The sequence below is a fragment of the Halichoeres trimaculatus genome, unplaced genomic scaffold, assembly GCF_033239565.1.
Source record: "Halichoeres trimaculatus isolate MK-OKI-2021-1 unplaced genomic scaffold, fHalTri1.1 fHalTri1_scaffold_8, whole genome shotgun sequence".
In the NCBI taxonomy this organism is placed as follows: Eukaryota; Metazoa; Chordata; class Actinopteri; order Labriformes; family Labridae; genus Halichoeres; species Halichoeres trimaculatus.
In genome coordinates, this window is record NW_027437186.1 from 10,316,878 (window position 1) to 10,340,056 (window position 23,179).

Genomic DNA, 23,179 nt, shown 5'->3' on the forward strand with positions numbered 1-23,179 from the left:
TTCATGAATTCATCTGCTTTGTGAAGATATTTACACATACCTACCTTCACATCCCCACTTCCATGTTTGTTGTTCTAAGCCTCATTCTGGTTGTTCAGTCACTGCTCTGGATAACTGAGGCCTAAAAACTCACTTTTGATGCCTGCACATTAAAGCTACACAAGAGCTTAGCCTGTTTGAAACTTCAAGAAGAGATGATTCTTGATCAACTCGAAGACAGACCTAATAAACTTGAACATATCTACACTCCCACAGTTTAAAAATGTATTGACATTTAGATTTACTTAGTGATGTCAAAATCTGCTCAGGCATGTGTTCTGACATCTGTATAAAAGCTCCATTATCATTTTGGCCCACCTTTCTTCTCGAACTGCGAGTGCTTAGTGCCGTTTTGTTTCAGAGTTTATAGAATAAATGCATATTTAGTGCCTAACAGTTCCAACAAACCCTGGCATGAAAGGTGTGTCAACAAATATATGTTTGCAACATCCTACCTTCCTGAAGCTCTGAGAGCCTCGACACTCCACCACCCTGAGCACCCGACGCAGCTGGTGTGAACCCTGTGCAAGATGACTGGCACAACACACACACACACACACACACACACACACACACACACACACACACACACACACACACACACACACACACACACACACACATATATATATATAAGTGAAGTTAGCTAAAGCATCCATAATTTTCACAAAGGTGTATCAACACCTTCCTCGACACTGAATGTTTTAAAATTTATGATCATACAAAGACTGAAGAAAGCTCCCAGTGAACTCTGTTAACATTTAAGGATCCTTGCTCCATATTTCTTTGGAGTTTTGTACAAATGAAATTCAAAGTCGTTCTCAGAATACTTTATATATTTTTTAGGCTGCAGGAAGACATTTACTGGCACATTGCACCAGAAGCTTGAAAATCACTTTATTTAAATGAAAATAATAACAGAGGCTTCTCTAACGGTGTATTGGATTAGCCTGCATTAGCTTAAGCTGGGTGTGTTCAGTAACTTGGACAGCCAGTGCTGGTCACATCCCAGCACTGAATGCTTCTCTGAGTTAAAGAGCAACACTGACACCTGCTGGTCAAGGAGCTCTGCACCCACTTCTCCACAGACTCTGCACGCAATAACACGGGTTGGAAGCAGAGCTACTTTTGACAACCACCTGCTAACTGCTCAGAAAGGAGGGACAAAAACGTGACAATGATAACCAAAACCTTAAAAAAAAATTATCAACATGAACAACAACCATACTGAACAGGAGTAAAGACCCTCGGTTTATTTCTGCTCTCACCATCTACACCACATTACTCTGTGTGTGTATTTACTTCCTGTATACACTAATGTTATGGGAAGCAACATAAAAATAAACAGATGTGAGGGGTAAATTTAAGTTATTTATAAAACAATAAGGCCAAATTGACTGAGATTACAACAATAGAGAGGCAAACAGAGATTAAAAAGACAAATGGGTGTTGAACATATCAACAAGCAGAAGGTTTAACTGTCTCAGGTTAGGAATTAACTATTCAAGGAAGTGAAAAGAGAAATATAAACTCTAGCTACCAAACTAGCCATACATAGATAAACATAGACCAGACAATAGTGTGCATTCATTTATAAATACTGGGGATGGGTACCTTTCACATTTGAAATGATACGGTACCAATGCCCAGTACCTGGCAATTGGTACCGGTACTCCACGGTGTCAATTTTTGGTACTTTTTTGTGTTCATGTGGTAAAAAATATCTTTTTTTTAAAATAAATAAACATACAGTTTTTCAACTTAATGTGGTGATCTGTGTTTCTCTGATCTCCCTCCTCCTCCCCTCACTCTGCTCTGATGACTCCTGCACACCTCAGGAGGATCATAATCACCTGGAGGCTGCATTTAAGCTCTGTGGAGGGACGACTCGGTGCCAGATTATTCCCTGCTCACCCAGTGGTACATCGGCTGTCACTTTTGAGTATCTCATTCATAGAAGAAATCTTACTAGTGATTTTCATTGTTTGTAACTTGTGTTCTCCTTTGTTCCCTCCAGTGTCTCCACGAGCCTCCTACCTCTCCGCCTCACTCTGCCACGCTCTCCCACACTGCCTCCTGGACTTTTGCCTGCCTAATACACCCCCCACCCTCAGCACCCCTCCTGGCAAAATAAAAACCCCTTTGCAACTGCTTCCTTTGCCTCCGCCTGCTTTTGGGTCTGAAGTTTAATTACTGGTTGAATACTGTAACACTTAACATATTTATTCTTCAATATTTAATCTTGCAATGCTGTGTTTATGCCCAGTATGGAAAATCACCTTCTCACTCACCACTCCCTCACAGTCATAAGGACGCATTTAGGTACCTAAACATGGTACCTTTTGGTTTTACATGAATCGGTACCTGGTACTTTTGACAGAATTCAGTCAATACCTATAAAAGTACCTAATTTAATACCCATCCCTAATAAATACAGTGCTAAACCTAAATAAATAAATAAATAGATAATAAGAAGTTGTAGGGTTTAAGCAGTTGCAAATTCCCTCATATGTATTCATCATTTCAGCTTTGTTTACATTTGTTCAGTTAGTTTCATTTTTTCATTAGTCTAAGTGTCCTGTTTCCATCTGTGTGTGTGTGTCTTTAGCTGACTTTTATTTATAATTCCCTACTGACTGAGTGATACCATATCCGTGTTTAGAAATTTCAGTAGAAACAAAGATCTGGGTGGTCTGTGCTCTCATAATACCCTGAAGATGTTTGTCTGCCGTGCTTAGACAGACTCTGAAAAAAGAAATCTTCTAAATGTAGTTTCAGAGTATTCTATAGGACAGTGCAATATAAATGAATTTATGTCTCAGATTTGTTGTCGTACCGTGCTGTGGTTGTATTTGTCTGTTTGTGATTTTGTTCTGAAAATGTCTCTGCTGCTCCTCCAACTGGCTCACTCTTCATAAAAATATGTTTTTTCTCTAACATACATTGTAGTTTTACCAGGTAGAAATGGCTGTTCGTGAAACAGGTGTTTTTTGTGTTAGTCGGCCTCACCCTCTCTGCAGCAGACACAGGTAAGCGCTCTGTAACGCAGCCTGCAGGAAGTAGCCCAGGTCAAAATCAGGCGTCGGAGCTAGCACACTGGATTTGAAGGTCTTAGAAGCAGGGGTCGATACAGTCTGAAATTATAAGGACACAAACATTTATGTTCATCGCAGAACCTGTGGTGTGTTTTTCTGCATTATTTGATCATAGCTGCAGCATAAACACAGAATATGTGATCCTCCAAGTCAAGAGTGGAAAGTATTTACATTTTTAACTCTTTAAAAAAGGCACATAGAGTAAAAGCACATTAACATGCTTCAGTGAAAACCTGTACATACCTTATCGAGCTCCTGCAGGAAGGACAGCGCGGCGTCACACGCTCGTAGGAAACAGGACAGACTCTCCTCCTCCCTCTCCGACAGACGGACACGAGACACTGAAGATACCGCCTGGTGATCCAGGGACAGACCTGAGAGCGAAAGAGGAAACACAGACCTGACACAGGTGGGAAGGGAGCTCTGGCTCACCTCAAACAGAAATTGGGTAACAAACAGATGCGGAGCACCAAATATTTTCTTGATTTTGGCATTTATTTACATACCTTGGATTAAATCAAATCCACTCAACTCATTGCTTAAGTTAACAAAATTTAAAAGAAGAAAAAAAGGCAAAACCAGATGGCCTTGAAGAGGTCAGCGGCCTACAAACACAACCTGCATTTGTTCTAATTTCCTCCCCACATTTCCTCACACTGTGTCTCACAGACGGATGCTGTGCTGAGGCATAATCATAGAGGAGGAGGAGAGCAGGTCAGGTCTTGGTCCAGATGCCTGCTCTGGAGTCTGTTACCGACTTAACGACGCAAACAAACAGCATATTTCTGGACCACAGGAGGTCTGCGGCAGACTGCAGCTTCAGGCCGGACGCCAGCCTGATCAAATAAACAGAGAGCTGCCAATAGACATTTATCACCAGATGAATACTCATGTCTGAATGCAGTCCCACAACAACATATAGAAGAATCCATGAGGAGGAGAGACACGACCCCTAAACGATTTGACCTGGCTCAGCATCAGGGACAGAGGAAATCAAAAACAAAGTTTCTGTCATAAAATCCTCATCAGTGTTATGAGGTCATGTACGATCATCAGGAAATGTATGACATGATTATAGCTTAATAAGATTACACAGGCCTCACGGGACAGCAGCATTCATGCTCCTTGCATGTGACCTTTGACCTCTGATAAATCTGGTGTTAGATATGAACAGGAGTGACTTGTTTCTGTTAACCATAGAGGTCTGTCCTCTAAAACTTTTTGTCTCTTAAAATTTTTAATTATCATTTTGAGTATCTGACACTTTTCCAAAGAACACCCTGACATAGGGGAACCTGTTATTTTTAGAGATTATTTAAAACCAGAACAGCTGTTGTACCTTTTCCTTCAGTGCAGCAGACCCCAGTTACAAAAAGAGAAATGTAACCTCACAGAAAACAGGACTTTCCATCTTCTGAAGCTGATTTTAAGTTTAAAAAAATAATAATCTTATTGCAAAGTGCATTGGGGCGTAGATTATATATTATGCGGCCCAGCAGCATAACTTCATTGATTATTCATTATTTCTCAGGACACATGACTCTCAGCTCAGGGTCTATTGATAACTAATACTTCATGTTTTTTTAACATCTGGAAAGTAAGGCTGTAAATGTCTTTGTTTCAAAAATAGATCTCACATAGTTATACCTTGTGCCAGAGGCGGGGTCATGGGTGGGCGCAACAGTCCCAGGCCCACCCACTTTCTGGCAGGCCCACCCCAAACTTTTCTTAAAAAAATGATTTTTTTTCTTTGTCTTTACTTTTCTTTTTTTAAAATTGGTTTTAAAGAGGAATTATAACAAATTTTGTCACTTTACGCTTGTTTTGTTATTGTTAGATACTCTGTCTTCATAAAAACAGTCAAGTTTGGCAACTTTTAGCCTGTTGATAAAAAGTTATGACTCATTCAGTCTCATGTTACACCTTCAGGACTGGAGAATGATTAGGGGAAAAGCTGTATTTTTTGTCTTTTATTCAAATGTGGTTAATGTTGCTGCTCCTACAGACTATAATACATGGAAAGTTGAGGTGGCACAGCCCATTGGTGTGTTATCGATGTATATTCAAAAAATAGCAACCACGCAAAGTTCCTTTATTACTATTTAATCAATCAATGTTTGGATCCGAAATGAGTTTAAGTTCATAAACTGAGTACTAGATCCAATTGACACTAATGGTACAGCGCTTTATTCTACGTCCTTGTTTCCAACCAAAAATGCTTTCCGCTTGTTAGGGGGTGCTTGGCAGAAAAAAAAAAACATTTCACAAGGGGTACATCACTGGAAAAACTTTCAGAACTACTGCATTAGAGCGCTACTCTTTGGCCGATTCTATTGAAAGCCATTGCGGTCTAAAACATACATAGTAACATTACTGTATCTATATCTATATCAGTATAGTAACAGTTATTTACTAACTTTTGTAATGTAAGGCCCACTCAAAGTTGGTCTATCCAAATTGAAATCCTGGCTCCGTCCCTGCCCTGTGCTTCATGCATGAAGGATACAGTTCAGCCTCAACTCATGACAACAAGGTCGGGGAAAGTGATTGTTTCGATAAGGACTTAAAAAAAAGACAATGTTGAGTGTGTGTGTAGGTGTGCACCCATATATGTGTGACTGCACCTGTGTCCACATGAACATATCAGAAACAGCACATGTGATGAGGTGCTAAGCTAACTAATTAAATGACGGAGTTTGAGAATCTGCTTCTAGGGATCAAAGTTCCCTTTCCATCCATTTTCTACGGCTTATCCTGTTCAGAGTTGCAGGTGGCTGGAGCCTACCCCGGCTGTCTTTAGGGGAGAGGAGGGGTACACCCTTGACTGGTCGTCTGTGTTTGATAAACAGGAGTCTGATGTACTCAGTGGATTCACATACTCTCAGTTCCTACTGATACCTGAAGATATGTGCCTCTGTTCATCTGTGTCTTGGCTGCAGAAAACTCTCCCCACTGGGAAAAAAACAGTACAGCTTCTGTTTTCCTCCATTCTCCCAGACGTACCTTTAATCACAAAAGCCTCAGCCAGCAGTCGGAGGTGGTAGGTGGGCTGTATGTCCTGCGTTAGCTCCTCCAGTCCCACCCTGGCACACATCCCCTGAGCGTCCCGGTATCTGCCCTGCACATAGTGAACTTTGGCCATCAGCAGCAGAGCCTCGTTCAGGTATCTGGGCTGTGGTATGGAAGAGGAGAAATATGAGAGCTGAGTGTTGAAGAGGCTTCCTGTGCTGTTTGCACAGAGTCAAACACGCTGTTAGCTGTTTGTACACTCACTGTGAGACGGCCTCGGCTCAGGACTGAGTTCAGGTGTCCCTTAGCTCGGCACAGTTTGGGCTGGGTCTTGTCTATTAAAGGAGTACAGCTCCGCAGGAGGTCTATGTTTTCCTGGAGGCACTCCTCCAGCAGGGCCTCAGCCATCAGCAGCAACCCGTAGTCATCTGAAGAGGGGTCAGGATGGAGAAACTGAGTTTTACAGAGTCTGAGCTGAGGGTCAAAGGTCATTATTTTCTGTAGCCAAAGTAAACCTCAGTGAATCCATTAAAACAACATTTCCCACCAACTCTGGGGGAGAAGCTCAAATATTCCTCAAGTAGAGGCAACAGTCTACATTTCCCTCAAGCTCTCTTTAAATAGCTGGATTGTATAATCACATGATAAGAAGCGCTGGACGTACGCTAAACCACCTCCACAGTCCAGGAGGAGACCTCAGATTTTGTGTACACACACACTCAGCTAAAGCTTCCTGTTTACCTTTTGCACTCTGTGTGCCTGTGTGTGTGATCTGACACTGATTCTGTGAGAGTGTTTACATCCTGATACGCGTCACATATCTGCCTGTTAGTTTTATCAGCACAGTCAAGGCTGAAGCTGTCACTGTGTGGTGAAGGTGAGGGAGAAACAGCAGGGGTGTTTCTCAGGCCTGAACCACAGACAGAGGTTAGAGGTTGATCCACATGAGCTGGAGACTTTAGACTTCAGTCTATGCTGTGCTGTGATAACGTACAATTTCACATTCTTTGAGTCGTTGAGGTTAAAGACATTGCTTTAAAGTCAAGTTGCCACTGTGATACAGCTGAGCTGATGCCTCAGATCCACCCCAGAGTTTTAAAAGACCTGGACTAATGCTTTACCATGTCAGCCTGAACAATGCCAACCTTTCTAAAGTTGTTTTGGTGAATTTTTTTATTCTTTTATTCAGAAAGAACATAGTGGTGGAAAAAGAAGAAAACCAGGACAGAGAGTGGGGAAAGAGGCCACAGGTTTGAGTAGTTAGATGCCAGGTCTTCACGTGGGACACACAACTTAACCACTTGGAAAGACAACTTCTTAAACATCTGTTTTTGTTTCATGGAGCTGGATTGAAAAGTTGTCGTTGGGACATCATTCCATGCATCAGATTTCTGTGCTGTAGTCTGTGCTGCCTCTAAGGCAGTGATTCTAGACCAGGGGTCACCAACGTGGTGCCCGTGGGCACCTGGGTACCCACATGACCCACTTAGTGTGCCCGTGAGGCATGTTCCGAAAAACAGCACTGGCTACAAGGGAGCTCCTTCCTAACATCATTGTTCTGTAAATCATTAATAGTAATTGTGAAATAATTAACATTGACCTGTGAGCAGTCTCTTGACATAGTATTACTACTTTTATGATTAATGTTATCAAAATGGTCTGTGCAATTTTGTTTAGAAAGATTTTATCAGACAAGTTGCCCTTCGTGCCACTCATTTCCCATGAGGTAGCCCTCAGTCTCAAAAAGGTTTGTGACCCGTGCTCTAGACCTTTTCCAACTCAGGGCTCACTTTTAAGTCCCAAAACTTTTTGCAACCTACGTTCAACCCATAGACTGTATAAAACATGGAAGTAGTTCCCCTGATGTCACCAGTCTGTTTCTGAAACGGTAAATAAAGCAGATCGAGAATTGTGGCCATATTAAGGGTGGCAAGGGCTTAACGTACAGCTATATGGCGCCTGTCAGTCACATGACCTGTGCTGTGCCTCTGATTGGGCGAGCTCAAGATCTTAATATTTTTTAACCAGGCTGTAAATAGGTTAATTTCTCCTTTGAGCCCTGCTTTTTTTTTGGCTTGGTGTGTATGTGACTTTCAGTTCTTCTGAAGCCAGCCTTAAGCGAACACTTGAGAAACAGCAGTTTTTAGCACTTCCGCATTGTCTCATATTCTTAGACCAGAGGTTGCCGTTTGCTCCAACCCCATGAATATGAAGGCCATGTGGTGCGTTCTCGGAGCACTTCTTTAATTGAAGATTGAACAGAAAGGAATGAAATGAAAACAGAAGAAACATGTTGGAAACTCCCCAGTCGCTAACACACGACATTTAGGATGTCACAACACCTTTAGTACAACAGGTTTTACAGTTTTGTTTTTACACAATTACACGCCCTAACCAAAGCAAAAAAAATAAAAATAAAAAACTTTTTTGGAAATGATTTGGCAGCTCACTTGCAATTCCTTTGTAGCCCATCAGGGGGCCGCAGCCCGGAGGTTGGAAATCACTGTTCAAGGGAGCCAGTTATATAACACAATAGAAAAAAGTACACCATCCTTCTACATAAATTGAAATGGTATAAGAATAAAGACTGGAAATGAATCAATGCCAATGTAAACTTCTCATTTTCACTTCTAATTATATATATATATATATATATATATATATATATATATATATATATATATATATATATATATATATATATATATATATATATATATATATATATATATATCTTAATCTGTTGGCCTTTTATCAGTTAGACATCAAGCAGCTTTAGCTCATGTTAGCATCCTGTCAATTTTAGGTCAACAGAGCTGTCAGTCAATGTCGATCAATCGGATATTCAACATTAAATTACTTATTTACACTAAACATTTCAGGAAAAAAAACAAAACATAAAAAAAAAAAAAAAAAAAAGCCACAGGCAAACCCCTGTGCTCTATCTAATTTACGAATTACAATTTCAGTAGAGACAAGTTTGAAAAAAATATATTTCTACCGTTAAAGAGTGTGCAGGAGTTTGATTTCAGGATGTGTCAAGACCCCTTCTCTTCACATCAGGTTCTTGTCAAACCCTGTCCCTCTACATCCCATAACTGCACATTATCCCATAAATTATAACCATCACTAAATCAAACTCCTCACACCTGTCATCAAGTTCCTCCTTCCCCAATCTAAAAGTGTGCAGCAGTGGTGCTGTAGCTCTCCTGATTCATCCTTTTTCCATGAATGTCTGATCAGCTGATGTGACTCATACATGCGTGCACACTAACAACACATTGATTTAACACTTCACTGCATGTGCAAACTGTCCACCTGCACCATCAGCCAGTTGCGGCCACGATAACTGTTGACTTGCAGTAAAGTCACCTGTACCCATATTTACTCTGTGTGTGTGAGGGGTGGAGGCAGGTGCATTAGTGAGTCAGCAGCACAGAAATGTTTTATGAGGCACAGGACAAAAAAAGTGTGTGTGCATTTCTTTGAGCTTGTGCAGAGGGATTTCATGAGGTAAAGGCAGAAAGTCAAAGGAAAGAAAACCTTTGTTTCTTTGAAGTGCTGTACTTTATCCCCCAGCAACCAGGGTGACTGATGAGGGGGATCTGAAACACTTTTGATTATGAGCCCATTCAGTCATTTACTAAGTGCACTGTAAACTTGCAGTGAGTGATGATTTATCATTGTCCAGGAGCCCCCTTTGAATCCAGGTATAACCCACTGAGGCTAATTCAGTAGATGAAATCTTCTGTCATTATCACTGTGCTTTAAAATTGCTGAATATTGTCTTATTTGTGGACTAAACCTGCAGAGAAATCCTTGGCACTTGCTCCTTGTCTTGTTTTGAGTCCAAAGTCCAATTTGTGCGCTGAGATCAAAAACTCAGATTCCTCCAGAGTTAAAGGTCAAAGCCATTTGGAAGTTTATGCTTTAAATTCCAGATACAGTTCATTTGTCTTCTTCTAGCAGCAGGAAATTCTTCATTAAGACTTCTCTTTAAATAAAGTGACAAAATCTGGAAACAACTCTAACTCCTCTGAAAGCGAGAAAATAAAAAATAATAATAGGTAATAATAATAAAAACAAGTAACGGCTTAACTTTTCATTTTTCTCTTTACTCTTTCAGATTAATGCCAGGTAAAATCGTCCTCAAGTGACCAACACTTCAGATGACCCCCCACCCCCGACGACTCACCGTCCTCGTGGAAACGCGCAGCCTGCATCTGATCGATGATCGCCGGGATCCGGTCCCACTGACACTCGGCCCGGCAGCGCTCCGCCTCCGCCTCCAGCCGGATCTGGGTGAAGGAAACACGGGCTGCCATGGGCGCTCTGTCCCGGTGGTGGCTGTAGTCCCCGGACACGATGGGAGTGACTGCAGACTGGAGGGTGAAATAAATGTGTAAGCTTACTTACTGAAGAGGAGGAGGAGGAGGTGGAGGAAGAGGAGGAGAGGGGTGTGAACTGTTACTACTGACATGAAGGGTCAACAAAGATAAAGACTAAAGTAATAGGCCTAGTGTAATTCTATTGCAGAAGCCTGTGTGTTATGATTTGGGTGTTATTGACGTTGCATGAACTTAAAATCAGTTAACCGGGTCATTTCTCTGGAAATGTGTGCAGCATTCAACGAGGACACCTATAAACAAGCTTCTTATTTATAATATTATAGGATTATCGATTTATATGGTTTAGTATTTTTACACGATTAACTCATAGCCTGTTTATAAAATAACAACAAATAACATATGCTCAATTCCTCAAAAATGTTAATATCTCTACATGTCAGCCACCAATTTTAACTTAAGAGACTTATTATTTCAAAATAAAACTTAATTTCCCAGGTTATCACATGCCTTTACAGAAAGACAAAGTATCTCAAAGCTCCAGTAAGAAGCTCCGTTTTCTCGATTTTGGCGCCCCTATGTGGAGTTTCTTATATCTGTTGATTTTGTCCTGCAAATGTGTTGCTGATGTTCTAAACAAAGCAAAACAAAGCAAAAGAAAAAAAAGAAAAGAAAAAAATGCACATTATTCTGCTCTAATCCATATCGCCGATTTAATACATGTGTTTCAAAACTGTTTCCTTTAAAAATGTAAATAAATAAATAAAAATATAAAAAATGTTTTCAACCTTCATGAGGATTATCACACCACTATAGCAAGCTGAAGTTATAAATTGGTCCTTTTCTGAAATTATCCACACACTTTTTTCTCTCAGGGAAATTATTTCTAATTTTCAAGACTTATGTCTTAAAATAAGCATTTTCTGCATCAAAAGAATGTGTATTGGCTAAAAAATAAAAATAAATAAATATAAAAGGTAACACTTTACAATACAGCCCGGTAATAGCGCTGCAATAGTGCTGCAAAAGCGCTGCAATAGCGCTGCAATAGCGCTGCAATAGCACTGCAATAGCCCTGTAATAGTGCTGCAAAAGCGCTGCAATAGCGCTGCAATAGCGGGGTTATAGCACTGCAATAACGCTGCAATAGCGCTGCAATAGCGCTGCAATAGCGCTGCAATATCAGGGTAATAGCGCTGCAATAGCGCTGCAATAGCGCTGCAATAGCGCTGCAATATCAGGGTAATAGCGCTGCAATAGCGGGGTAATAGCGCTGCAATAACGCTGCAATAGCGCTGAAATAGCGGGTTAATAGCGCTGTTATAGCACTGCAATAGCGCTGCAATAGTGGGTTAATAGCGCTGCAATAGCACTGCAATAGCGGGGTAATAGCACTGCAATAGCGGGGTAATAGCGCTGCTGCAATAGCACTGTGTTACCATTAAAAAAACAAAAATAAGAACTTGTCAAAACCACCCAATTTATCAAATGGGATACAAATTATACATCATTAACATAATTATATAGCAACATTTTTTGTGAGTTGTCAGTAAACATTAGTTTTTGATAGTGCTTAGTAAAGAAATTAAAAGTCTGTTTGGGTGTCACACAGTTTATAAGCTGATACCTATCACTCTATGGTTGGGATGCTGTGTAAAGTTGTTTGAATAGAATTTTGATGCAAATAATTTAAACTCTTAAAATGAGAGCAAAGACCATAAAACTAGATTTGAGACAGGAAAAAAATGTTTCATGGAAAATACACCTGCATTTTAAATTTGCTACAAGCAACTGATTTAGAATAATCCAAGAAGAACAAGAAAGCATTAAAAAAAACTGTGGAAAGAAAAGAAATAAACATCTGGAGGAACGTCTTCCAACTAATTAAGGTATGCAATATGTTAATAACAAGGCTGAGTTTAAAAAGAGGAATCCAGAAGTCTCTCAGAAGAAAGAAAAGAAAAGGTTCTTCACTCTACGAGAGACTGAGTGAGCAAATAGCTCAATTCCAGATTCATGATACTGTTATATATTTTTAGGATAATGGACGTACTTTAGCATTCCAATCTAGTTACATGCTATGTTCAGGGTTGATGTGTGTCTATCTGGCAGACAGAAGGTTAGCTTCTGTCTCCCGCTTGTGTCTGTGAGGTCTCTTTTTGTAATTCAGAGAAAAATTACACAGAATGTGGGGAGTTCAGTATCTACAGTAAAATCAATAAAATCAATCAACAAAAGATTCTGGAAATCTGAAGAAATCCCTGCACAGAGTTAAGTACGGGAAAATCTAACGACAGTAGCCTTCATGAATGAGATCATATGCACAATAGGCTACCAAACAAGTGTATCAACAATAACAGCTGAAAATCTCAAATAATGACTGAACTTCAAACCACAGTTCATGAGACAAAATGTTGACTCTGTTTCTTAATAATGAGGAAAGACACAAACACAAAGAAAGCTGTTCACTGTTTGAAGAAAATAACCACAGTGATGATTGATTAACTGACTTCCTCTACTTTAACACACACTATTAATAAAAACACTCTCATTAACATTGCTCTTCTGTTCCTCGAAATGAGTGAGAGTTGTTAATCTACAGCTGCCTGTAGAAAAAGGAAGTGAGCTCTCCTCCTCTGAGCAGACATGTCCTTAATCTTCCCTTTAACACTTTAACTGGATCAGGTTAAAGGCTTAAGAGGCAGCATCTTACAGAAAGCTGCGCTTTGCTGCTGCAAAGTCTACAACCAAAACACACACCATGGGCGTTTGGATACGCCTGTTTTCTATCTTTAATAATCACATTTTAATCACTGAGTACAGTGACACAGTACAGTACATAACTTTGCATGATTTGTTCAGAAGCATTGGTCTGCTTGTCTTCCTAGTCCACTCACTCAGAAACAGAGCAACAAATCTAACAAACTTCACAGGGACAGCTCAATAAGACAATTTAAAAAATATATTTCTCTTTACGTTGTAGTAAGGGAGGAAAGCAGTAAAATGTTGGAAGGGGGTATAACTATAAACACAGGGTGTAAACAGGGGGAGGCAAGGGTCAGAGACTACTGAGCTACTTTAATGACAGAAAATAAACCTCGAGTCTCCTGAAAAGAGATTTAGCGGCTTCATTTTCTCTCTGGAAACTTGACATTTCTGTGACTTCGCTTCCCCTCCTCCACCTGCACGGAAAACTCAAACCATAGACTAATACACGTGAACAAACACAGCGTGTTACTGTGTGCAGTTTGACAGAGACTTTGCCACGCCCCCTGATGACGTCAACAGAGGCAGTATCAAAGATAGTCTTGCCTGACAAGTGAACTCACTGCAAGAACCACGAGTTTGATCAAATTCAATTTTATTTCATACGGTTTTACTACTGTTTTATTAAAACGTTTATTCAAAAGTTTATTTATTTATTTATTTATTCATTTATTTATTTATTTATTTATTTATTTATTTATTTATTTATCTTATCGTTGATTTGAGCTGCCTTTGTAGTTCTTTTTTCGTAGTAATTGCTTGCATTTATTATTGAAACGCAAGACCCAATGGGGGAAAACAGCAGGGTTATGTTGACATTGTCTTCTTTTTACGATTAAAATAACAATAAAATGGCTGTATGAATAGCTACTAAAAACATAGGCTATATTTATGAAAATAAATGGAAGTCGGTAAAAATGAAAATAAATTTACCAAAACTTGGTCTACTTTGTAAAGTGAAACTTTTGTTCAATCTACAAATCTTGTACTTTTTTTTTTTTTTTTTTTTTTTTACATTTTAATAATAGTGTTCAACACTTGTATGGTTTGATATTATACCATACAGGTGTGAACAAGCAGAAATTACGATACTAAAGGGTCGAAAGTTACAATATAGTTATCTTGGTTTTTGTTAACTTCTTGACAGCTGACACAAAAACACAACTGTTAAATATACCTGTACCTTACATACCTGTAGATAACTCATTTTGTCGCCATGAAATGCAAATTCTGGTTGTTTTTCCAAACCTTGACATATTTATCTCATTTCCTCGAGGTAAGACTGCTGGTTTTCCCATGATAACGAATTAATTCCGGCTGATTCCCAGATCTTAACCTTGGGAACAAAAAAGAGTTGCATATACAACTCTATGAGCTCAACAGCTGAAATTTCATCATTTTCACAGAAAACAGAATTTACAATTTTTTTCCAGAGCACAAAACCGTCAATGATTGGTCCAGGCGGATTTTGAGTTACTTACAGAGTACTTTCTCGCCCTGTTTTTATACTCTTTGAAAACTTGAACCAATCACAATGAGCTGTCGTGTCCAAGTGGGGCTACGGCAAGCCGTTTGGTCCTGAAAGCCTGTGCCTAATCAGTAGCGTTTCCAGTCAGTTAAGGAACCAACACAACGGTCCGCGAAGACAACTACTGTACAAGTTAGTATGATCACGTTTCTGTCGCAGTTATAATGTAGTGGTACTTCTAACATGGACTGAATTTTATTTACAGGTCGTTGAACCTCTGCACAGTCCTGAAATACAGAGTCAAGCTAGCAGATCTTATCAGAAAGTACCTCCTCTTAGCATATGTTTCCGTTAACAGGTTTTTACTTCAGAAATATCGACAGACAACTTTCTCCCTTTATCGACCATGTGAAGGTTATATATTTGAAGGAATTTAATACTGCTCTTTTGTATGTTTTGATTATATTTGCCGTTTAACTGTTGTGTTGTTTGCACAGTTTTGATTTACAAACGTCACGTTGCTATTTCCTTCTCCTCTGTTTGCTGCACAACCTGAAGTGGTGATAAGTAAGAGCAGCTCTGATAAAGTGAAAATAGGAATCAAATGTGGGGGAAAACTGTATACTGTAGAAAAAGCTGGATTTATGAATAAAAACTACTGGAAAAGGAATCACAACACAACACAAATAGTAAATGTAATGCACTGACAGATCACAGACAGATCAATTGTTTAACTTTCTATCACTCTCTTTCTGTCTCTTGTTTGTCTGAAGGATGAGGAGCAGCAGGTGCATGTTACAGTGGGGAGCTCTGCTCCTCCTCCTCTCCTGCTGTGTGTCTGTTTACTCTCAGGTGGATCCCCAACAGCAGCAGACGATCATGGAGTCTGCAGCTCATGTCACAGGACATGGTCGTCTTGACAAAAACATGGTCCATGATAAAGAGTGAGTGATGTTCACACGCCAAGTATTGTCTCTTTTCCCTTTCTGAAACGTGCAGATGTGTGATCCAGCTGCTATTTACACTGAATGATGAACTTTGAGCTCAGTCAGCAGCAGTGTTCACTTTGTGTCCCTGTGGGGCTTTTGTTTCACAGCCACATCATCGAGCATTTGGAGGGAGTGATCGACAAACCAGAGAAAGAGATGACCCCCCAGGAGCTCCAGCTGCACTACTTTAAGATGCACGATTACGATGGAAATAACCTGCTTGATGGGCTGGAGCTGGCCACTGCTATCACACACGTACACAAAGAGGTGAGTGGATAAGTGTGTGTTTGTGTACACTCTGCCCATACAAATAATCAGGTGTAACTGTCACCACCTAAAGCACATAATTACTAAGAAAACTTCCACTGCTTCCAATGTTCACTCTGACTGGTGACTTTGGAGGCATTTACAAGAGGTGCACTGATCCATAAATCAGCTGATACTCAACCTGTTAACAGATCTTGGGTGATCGGCTGATAATTTTGGCATTGGTCAGTTGGAGTTGAGCTGATTCCTGTTTGTTGTGTCCAGTGGAGTGCACAGACTTTTTGAAGGGCATGAGCGAAAAGAAAAAAAGGAGGGCACTTAAACACGTATGTTTTTTTCCCAAGAGGGCAGTTAGTCATGTTATAATTAGCTAAGGGGGCACACTCACACACAAACACAAACACCACTGGTTCAATCACTTCAATGATGACAAGCTAGTGGCCGTGTGATTAAGCCAAGAATAAGATTTGGCCTTTGAAAAAAAAAGAAAAGAAAAGAAAGAAACACTATTTTGAAGAAAAGATCAAAAGAGTTGAAAGATTGTTCATTTTATGTATGACTATAATCACTACAATTTAATGTTTGGCTTTTTATCCCTCTTCAATAACAGTTCATGAATTTCATTTGATTGTGAATAGCAGAATTAAGTTTTGTTTTGTTTTTTTGTTTTAAGATTTTGTCAGACTGTGTAAGATCTAAAAATTGCTTTTTATTGACTTTATGACCTCTTAGATATTTTAAATATAAGAACAATTTGGACCCCTGGCCAATAAACACTGCAGTTACTGAGATCGAACCAAGTGTTTATGTTTTATATCTAATAATATCATCTTCTCAGATTCAAAATGAGCCACAATCACCTGACAAGTTCAAAAATGTCTTAATTAGTTGACATAATGAGACCTGAATATCTTGAAAAGTGAGTAAAAATTTCTGCCAAACTTTTTAAGTTTCTCGTCTTACAACATTACTCTTATTTTTCTTATTTTAAGGAACAAAAGCAAAGTTTTCTTCCTCCACTGTCAGATGTGAGTCTGATAACATGTTTTTACTAGAAATGAGACATGAACACTGCATAGCTCTTTGGTTTTGCAGTGTATGGGGGGTAAAACAACAAAAGTAAAACCTACAAAAATCTTTTCATAATACCTGAATCCAGTTCTGATTTTCTCACTGGGTGCAGTTCAACAGTTGCTTTCCCAAAGATGTCAGATGAAAGATGAGATGCTGCTGAAACGCTGTCTAGATCCAAACTGTCCAAAAAGTCTGCATGTAAAACTTAACTCAGCTAAACTCAACTTTATTTATAAAGCAATTTAAAACAACGACAGCTGAAACAAAGTGAAGTACATAAAAGGTAGTAAAAAAAAAAAAACTTTTGTTAGTGAAACTTTCATGAAAACAGAACTTTGGTGTGATCATGGTGCTGTAAAAGTGAAAAGGAAGCACCAAAGGTGAGTTTAAATGCAAGTGGTGTTATTAAATTCAGATTACAGGCACTGACCGGTTGTTTGGGGGAGCTGAGTGTCTTTCTGACTCCTGACTCTCAGGTGTTATCTACCTGCAGTCAGCAGTTTTCTGTTGAGTGTTGTTATGCGCCCTCGTTTTTCTTGTGTCCTCTGTTCTCTGTGCTTCTCACAGCCTCACCTCAGCAGCTGATGATTCCCCTGTAGCTACTTAGCAAACAGAGGAGGACTTATGCAGGAGGGGCTGCATGTGTGTTTTGTATTCTAGAGATTGGTTTCTCCTCCTGTGAGAAGAGTGTGTTTGCGAAAGGCCTTGGATTTGAAACAATTTCATATTTATTACCTCCCTCAAGGAGATTATGTAACTCAAAAAATTACAAAAGAATCTTGATGAAATGTTCAGAAAATGTTCAAAATGGGATAAGGAAGAAGTGATTAAATTTTGGAGCTGATCCAGAACTTTCTTTTAAAGGATTCTTTATCATTGTGAGATAGGGCTGTTTTCACCATATGTGTATATAACTCCATGATAAATGGTCGGATTGCTTTACAAAACAATACAAGACAAGGTCACCATAATTTCTGACAGATGTAAAAGTACGATACAGATCCTGGAAATATTCTGGATACTAAGATCTGTAATATGAAATATGTACTGGGTCATCATAATTTTCAACACTGTCTGGAAACAAATTATCATACAAACCTGCAACTAACACCAAATTGTAGCAGACAGTCTGCTGAAAGGGAGTATAACATTAAAGTAAGACTTAAGTGTTGGTGACAATCGTAATATGCTTGGTGGTGGTCTGCACTCTCTGAGTGATTTTCTAGTATATTGAGGTTTAGTTTGTTAGTGTAGCTTCTTTTTCCAGGAGTAGCTTCATATCCGTCTAAATTTCCTGGGTATGAAATTGTTGTTTCTCCCCTCTCATCTCTCTTCTGTCTTTGGGGATGTAAACAGTACACTCGCCATGAGCCTCTGATACTGAAACGACAGCACTGGAGCAAAGATCTGCAGTCCCTCTCCTTTAGACTTACACATTGCACCCTGAGATGGTGCGATGTTTGTGTCTCAAAGCGAGGATTCACATCACTTAATGGCCCTCCACCTACGCTAGTGTCTCCATGGGAGGATTATCAGGAGCAACTTTGCCACCCCATTAAGCTTCAGTGTGTTTTCACATAGAAGACGCAGGACAAGAGGTGTAAATATCCTGATATGAAATGTTAGTAGATAAGAGCCACTTGGGATATAAGAGAAGGGCAAGATCTGAGTGGGAATATCCACTGGGATGCCCTTCACACTCTACTAGGAGCAGATTTGATATCTTATTTTGCTTGCCAGTGTGTTCTGTTGTTAATGATATGGACATGTTTTTTTGATTTTGTGTTTCTCAGGAGCGAGGAGAGCACTCTGAGCCCATGAAAGAGGAGGATCTGATCTCTCTGATCGACGAGGTTCTGAGGGACGACGACAAAAACAACGACGGTTACATCGATTATGCAGAGTTCGCCAAATCTCTGGAATGAAGCATCATCTGAACACATCTTCTACTCCACAACCATAACAACAACGAAACCGCCAAGGAACCTGCAGGAAGAGAAGCTGACCACGATATCGTCGAATGTCTGTTTGCTTCCTTGGGAGCAGAGGTATCAGTATTAATTTCAGACAATTTGTGATTTAAAAACCAAATGATAGAGAAAGCAAAAAAAGGAGGATAAATGCCTTTGACTCTTGTGTGTGCTCACACATATGGGGATATTTTTGCAGCTTTCATTTCTGCAGCTTCCTTGATATCGCCTTTTAAAGGGCCAGTTCACCCAAAACTTAAAAGAATCTTTTGTTTTATAAGCAACAAACTTAACAAAGACTGTCACTTTATTTCAAAGTGAGATTCATAAATTTGTGTTTGTTTTTTGGGTGGATTGGTTCTTCATGTGTGCAGGACACTCTGCAGTGTGTGTGTGTGCTTCCTTTACTGGTGCTTTCAGTTTGATCCTGTAGCATTTTAACAGAATGTCATCACACCGAATGCTGGACTGAAATCACATTTACATGAACATACAGCTGCTGCGTGGACCAAATGAATCTGTCTGTGATGTCTTCAGTTTCTGAGGAAGACGAGACATCACAAAGTAAAGAGGCCTTCACCTGCTCACATGCTGTGTATGTAGCGTAACGAGGTCTGTGTGAGGAGGGAGAAACCCTGCAGAGCTGAGGAGCAGACGCCTCAAAGAAGAACAAGAGACTGAGGAGTTTAACGTTTCTATATTTTGTTTGTTTCTCTTTCTTGTGATCACTGATGGTATAAAAGTAGACAAAGACTCTGCTTCCCCCTGTTGTGCAAAAGTGAAGCCAAAATACCAGCCAGGTGGGGGAGCCCTTGGTCTTTTGGCTTCACTTTTGGACCTGTCATGTTATTTATATTTTTCTACAGCCTATGCTGGAAAACACACATCAGATCTAAGTGACATCTTGAAGGATGTTTCTCAGGAAGATGAAAATTATCGTTTGCAGAAATCTTTCTCACTAGAATCCTGAATCATCCATGAAAATTTAAGTTGTACTGAGACAAGAGATGATGAATTAATTGTTCTCTTTTCTTTCCGTTGCGCCTCATTTCCTCTCCTCACCTTTGTGCTTGTGTCTGAGGTGTGAGAGACTTAGGGAAAAGGAAAGGAGGCAAGGAAATGAATCTAAATGAGAGATTGTCTTCTGTTTTCTCCATGAAGATCACCACAATCACACAAACCTGTCACATCCTTTCACCTCCAGGCTGCAGCTTTATGGTTTAACAGACATGATGGAGTGAATGTAAATCAGCCTCAGACTGCAGCTCCTCTGTCACTGGATAAAACGTAAAGTAAACTGGTTGTCTACACTGGTTACCAGTAAAGCACTTGAGATGAATAATTACAGGTTTGCTTCAGCTGCCTTTAAACCAGATGTGGATCAAACATGCCTCAGAGTGGTGTTGTTGAATCTATCTGTGATTCTTTATGACTTTTGATTTCATACAAATGAACTTTATATTTTTGCCATCCAGTGTTGATTCTTCGATCCGCTCAGATTGTTGAATACAGATATGTAAACACAACAGACACAACGGTGTTGTCTCTGGAATGTGAAACATTAAAGGCTGAAAATCACACAGTTTGAGTTGTTTTATTTAAAAATCTGCTTTTACAGACAACCTAAAGTGATGAGATAAACACCAAGGGTTTTAAATCTTAAAAAGTGTATTTATCAAACTTCTACTCAAATATTTATCATCACATGTAAGCTTGTGTAAAAATCTCATTTCAAGATTCTACAAGCCAAAAGTTAAAGGTAGGGTCTGCAGGATTTTCATTAAAAGTAAAATGTCAACTTTTACAGGAATAAACCTGCCTCTATACATGTGTGTCAGTGTCTGTGTATGCCTCCATCCCTATCCTCTGCCTGTATGTTGATGTCTGGATGTTTCTGGGCAGAGAGTAGACATGATTACATCAGCCAATCACAGCATTCCTAGTGGGCAAGTGACTGTGCGTGTTGATTAGGGAGTGGAAGAAGCTAGCCCAAGCGGCTAAGAAAGTGGACGTGATAACCAAATGAAACAAACAGATAAAACTTTTTTATTGCACGGCTTGAGTCTCTCCCACGTAAAAACACAATATTACAGGTGGTTGTTGGGGTAGTGAGTGTGTTAACTTAGCCGCGAGGCTGTGGATGTGTGCTGCAGCTGGCACTGAGCCAGCACTGAGGAAGAGCCCAGTTTGAATGTTGTGTTGACAAACAAGTAATGAAAATTCTTGCAGACCCTGCCTTTAAATTCCATACTTATTAAAAAAAAAAAAACGACTGTTATGTAACGGCCCGTTTGGCTGCAGCGTTAGCCGCATGCACGACTGCAAATAATCATCCAGTTATTTGATTACACCATGAAAGAGAAGCAGGTGCAGATGATGTCATAATCAAGGGGAACCTCCAAGAAAACCCCATCCAACAAATTCAAACTGCGCTTGACTACTACTCATATACAGTGATAAACCTGACAAGCTGTAACGGTGTGACTGAGAGAAGATCAAGAAAAACTTTTTTCAGCCGGAAAAATTGAGCTCTATTACAAGAATGAACAAGCACCTGTTGTTAGTGAGTTAATCAAGTAAACAAAGAGAAAGAGAAAGTGTGGTGATCTTAAACAAAGTAAATGTGTGTGGTAGTGAATAACTCTTAAAGCAGTTTATGAACTCCAACATTCCAATAGACACATCTTGAAGGACCCAGGCGTATCAAAGCAAAGACTGAATTAAACTTGTAAAACTGATGGCAGTGAGATTTGTTGGTTTGAGACTTGGATTGTCTCCCTTATCTCATCTGTTCACTGAAAAAATGTTTTGTCTCAAATCTAAATTAGCTGTATGGCCACACATCACCACCTTTCCAAAGGATTGTCCACTGTCTTTGTATATTTTGTCTCAAACATTAACGCATCATGTGATGTCTGCCTTTAAACAGCTGAAGGAGCTGTAATCCTGCCGTTAGCACCTGGAATGGTGGGTCTACCTCTATTAAAATTATCACTCTTTTTAACCATTTTTTTTTACTGTTAGTACAAACAGTCTGTTTTCATCACTAATGTCTGGTCATACATATAGGCCCTGGACTATAATGTTAATGTGGCTTAAATTAAAGTTGTGAGGAACTTTTGGGTTGTGTATGATTTTGGCGCCCCCAGAGGACAAAGAGTGTAATACTCTCAAAAGCTCTCCCTGCTGTCTGTCAACAGTCAAACAAACCACTGATTGTGAATATTTGCCCTGAAAAATGCAAACAAATACTCAAGACAGCTGTTATTCCTGTTTCCTGGCAGCTGTTAAAGGTGATAGAAATAATAAACCAGAAAGATTTATTCTCGTTCAGAGGGTCTCTTTTTTTAGGGGTGCCTATAAGAGTCATTAGCATTGATTTAGTCTGTGTCTTAATTGTACAAAAACTCCCCCCAGTAGTTTAAAGCGTGATGACATATTTTGAGTAGAAATGAGGTAAATATTCTCGCTAAGATTTGAGTTTTGCTGTTGAGGCAAACTGTGCTGTCAAATAATGCAGATGAACTTTCTCCATTAAAATAACATCCAACTGTTTCTTTCCCCACACATCTTTAGGCAAATGACAAAAGATACAAAAACTTGAGGAGTTTAACTGCATCAAAGTCTGTCCAGCAATTGATTTTTTGTCTTACTTTATTAAGCGCCCGGCAACATCACAGAGAGGATTTGTAAAATGATGAAATCTCAGAGTTTCCTGTTAAAGCCAGAAACAGGTGAACTGAAAAGGCCCTTATCTAAGTGTTTGTCTTCATTTTAGCTTAAATTGCCATATTAGACTAAATTTGAGCCACAACCCCCCTACAAGACAGTAAAAATGTTTTATTTCAAGACATTAAAAGACAAAAAAGACTCCAGATTCACTCATGAAGAGACAAAAAAGTCTGCCAGTGGGGTAAGAAAAATGCATGTGTTGGAATAATGTCTTCATACAAGAAACTAAACACGTTTCTTCAGGAGGATAAAGGATTACACTGCAGCCGTCACAGCCTGTTTTTACTGCAGCAGGCTGAACCAACCAACCTGAGGAGTAACAGTTGTTTAAACCTTGAAGTTTGCCTTAGTCTAAAATGCCATAAACGCTACGTTAAGGTGAAGAAATGAGCTGTGGTATTCTCTACTCTTGGCCTGTTCCTCT

The 23,179-nt window shown here is 39.6% G+C and overlaps 2 protein-coding genes across 2 annotated transcripts in view; one reads left to right on the forward strand and one right to left on the reverse strand.

The window, feature by feature from the left end:
- ttc7a (tetratricopeptide repeat domain 7A) overlaps positions 1-10,483 on the reverse strand; it is a 68,553-nt gene extending 58,070 nt beyond the window's left edge. Inside the window, exons 1-6 of the mRNA XM_074676349.1 lie at positions 10,339-10,483; positions 6,408-6,571; positions 6,138-6,306; positions 3,378-3,508; positions 3,049-3,173; positions 495-573 (exon numbers count right to left, since the gene is read on the reverse strand). Of these exons, the coding sequence (XP_074532450.1) occupies positions 495-573; positions 3,049-3,173; positions 3,378-3,508; positions 6,138-6,306; positions 6,408-6,571; positions 10,339-10,468 (798 nt within the window). The 5' untranslated portion in view covers positions 10,469-10,483. The remainder of the gene's footprint in view (positions 1-494; positions 574-3,048; positions 3,174-3,377; positions 3,509-6,137; positions 6,307-6,407; positions 6,572-10,338) is intronic.
- A 4,316-nt stretch (positions 10,484-14,799) lies between these two features.
- Positions 14,800-20,596, forward strand: mcfd2 (multiple coagulation factor deficiency 2, ER cargo receptor complex subunit). The gene is made up of 4 exons (XM_074676348.1): positions 14,800-14,915; positions 15,497-15,667; positions 15,820-15,979; positions 18,847-20,596. The coding sequence occupies exons 2-4, from the start codon at positions 15,498-15,500 to the stop codon at positions 18,976-18,978; spliced, it is 462 nt and encodes a 153-aa protein (XP_074532449.1). The 5' UTR covers positions 14,800-14,915; position 15,497; the 3' UTR covers positions 18,979-20,596.
- The last annotated feature ends 2,583 nt before the right edge of the window (positions 20,597-23,179 follow it).

What these genes read in the sequence shown, in the direction of transcription:
- mcfd2 (XM_074676348.1), top strand. Translation starts at nt 15,498, where the DNA reads ATGAGGAGCAGCAGGTGCATGTTACAGTGGGGAGCTCTGCTCCTCCTC. An exon ending in AACATGGTCCATGATAAAGA is followed by an intron (nt 15,668 to 15,819) that starts GTGAGTGATGTT and finishes TTTGTTTCACAG; the next exon opens with CCACATCATCGAGCATTTGG. An exon ending in TCACACACGTACACAAAGAG is followed by an intron (nt 15,980 to 18,846) that starts GTGAGTGGATAA and finishes TGTGTTTCTCAG; the next exon opens with GAGCGAGGAGAGCACTCTGA.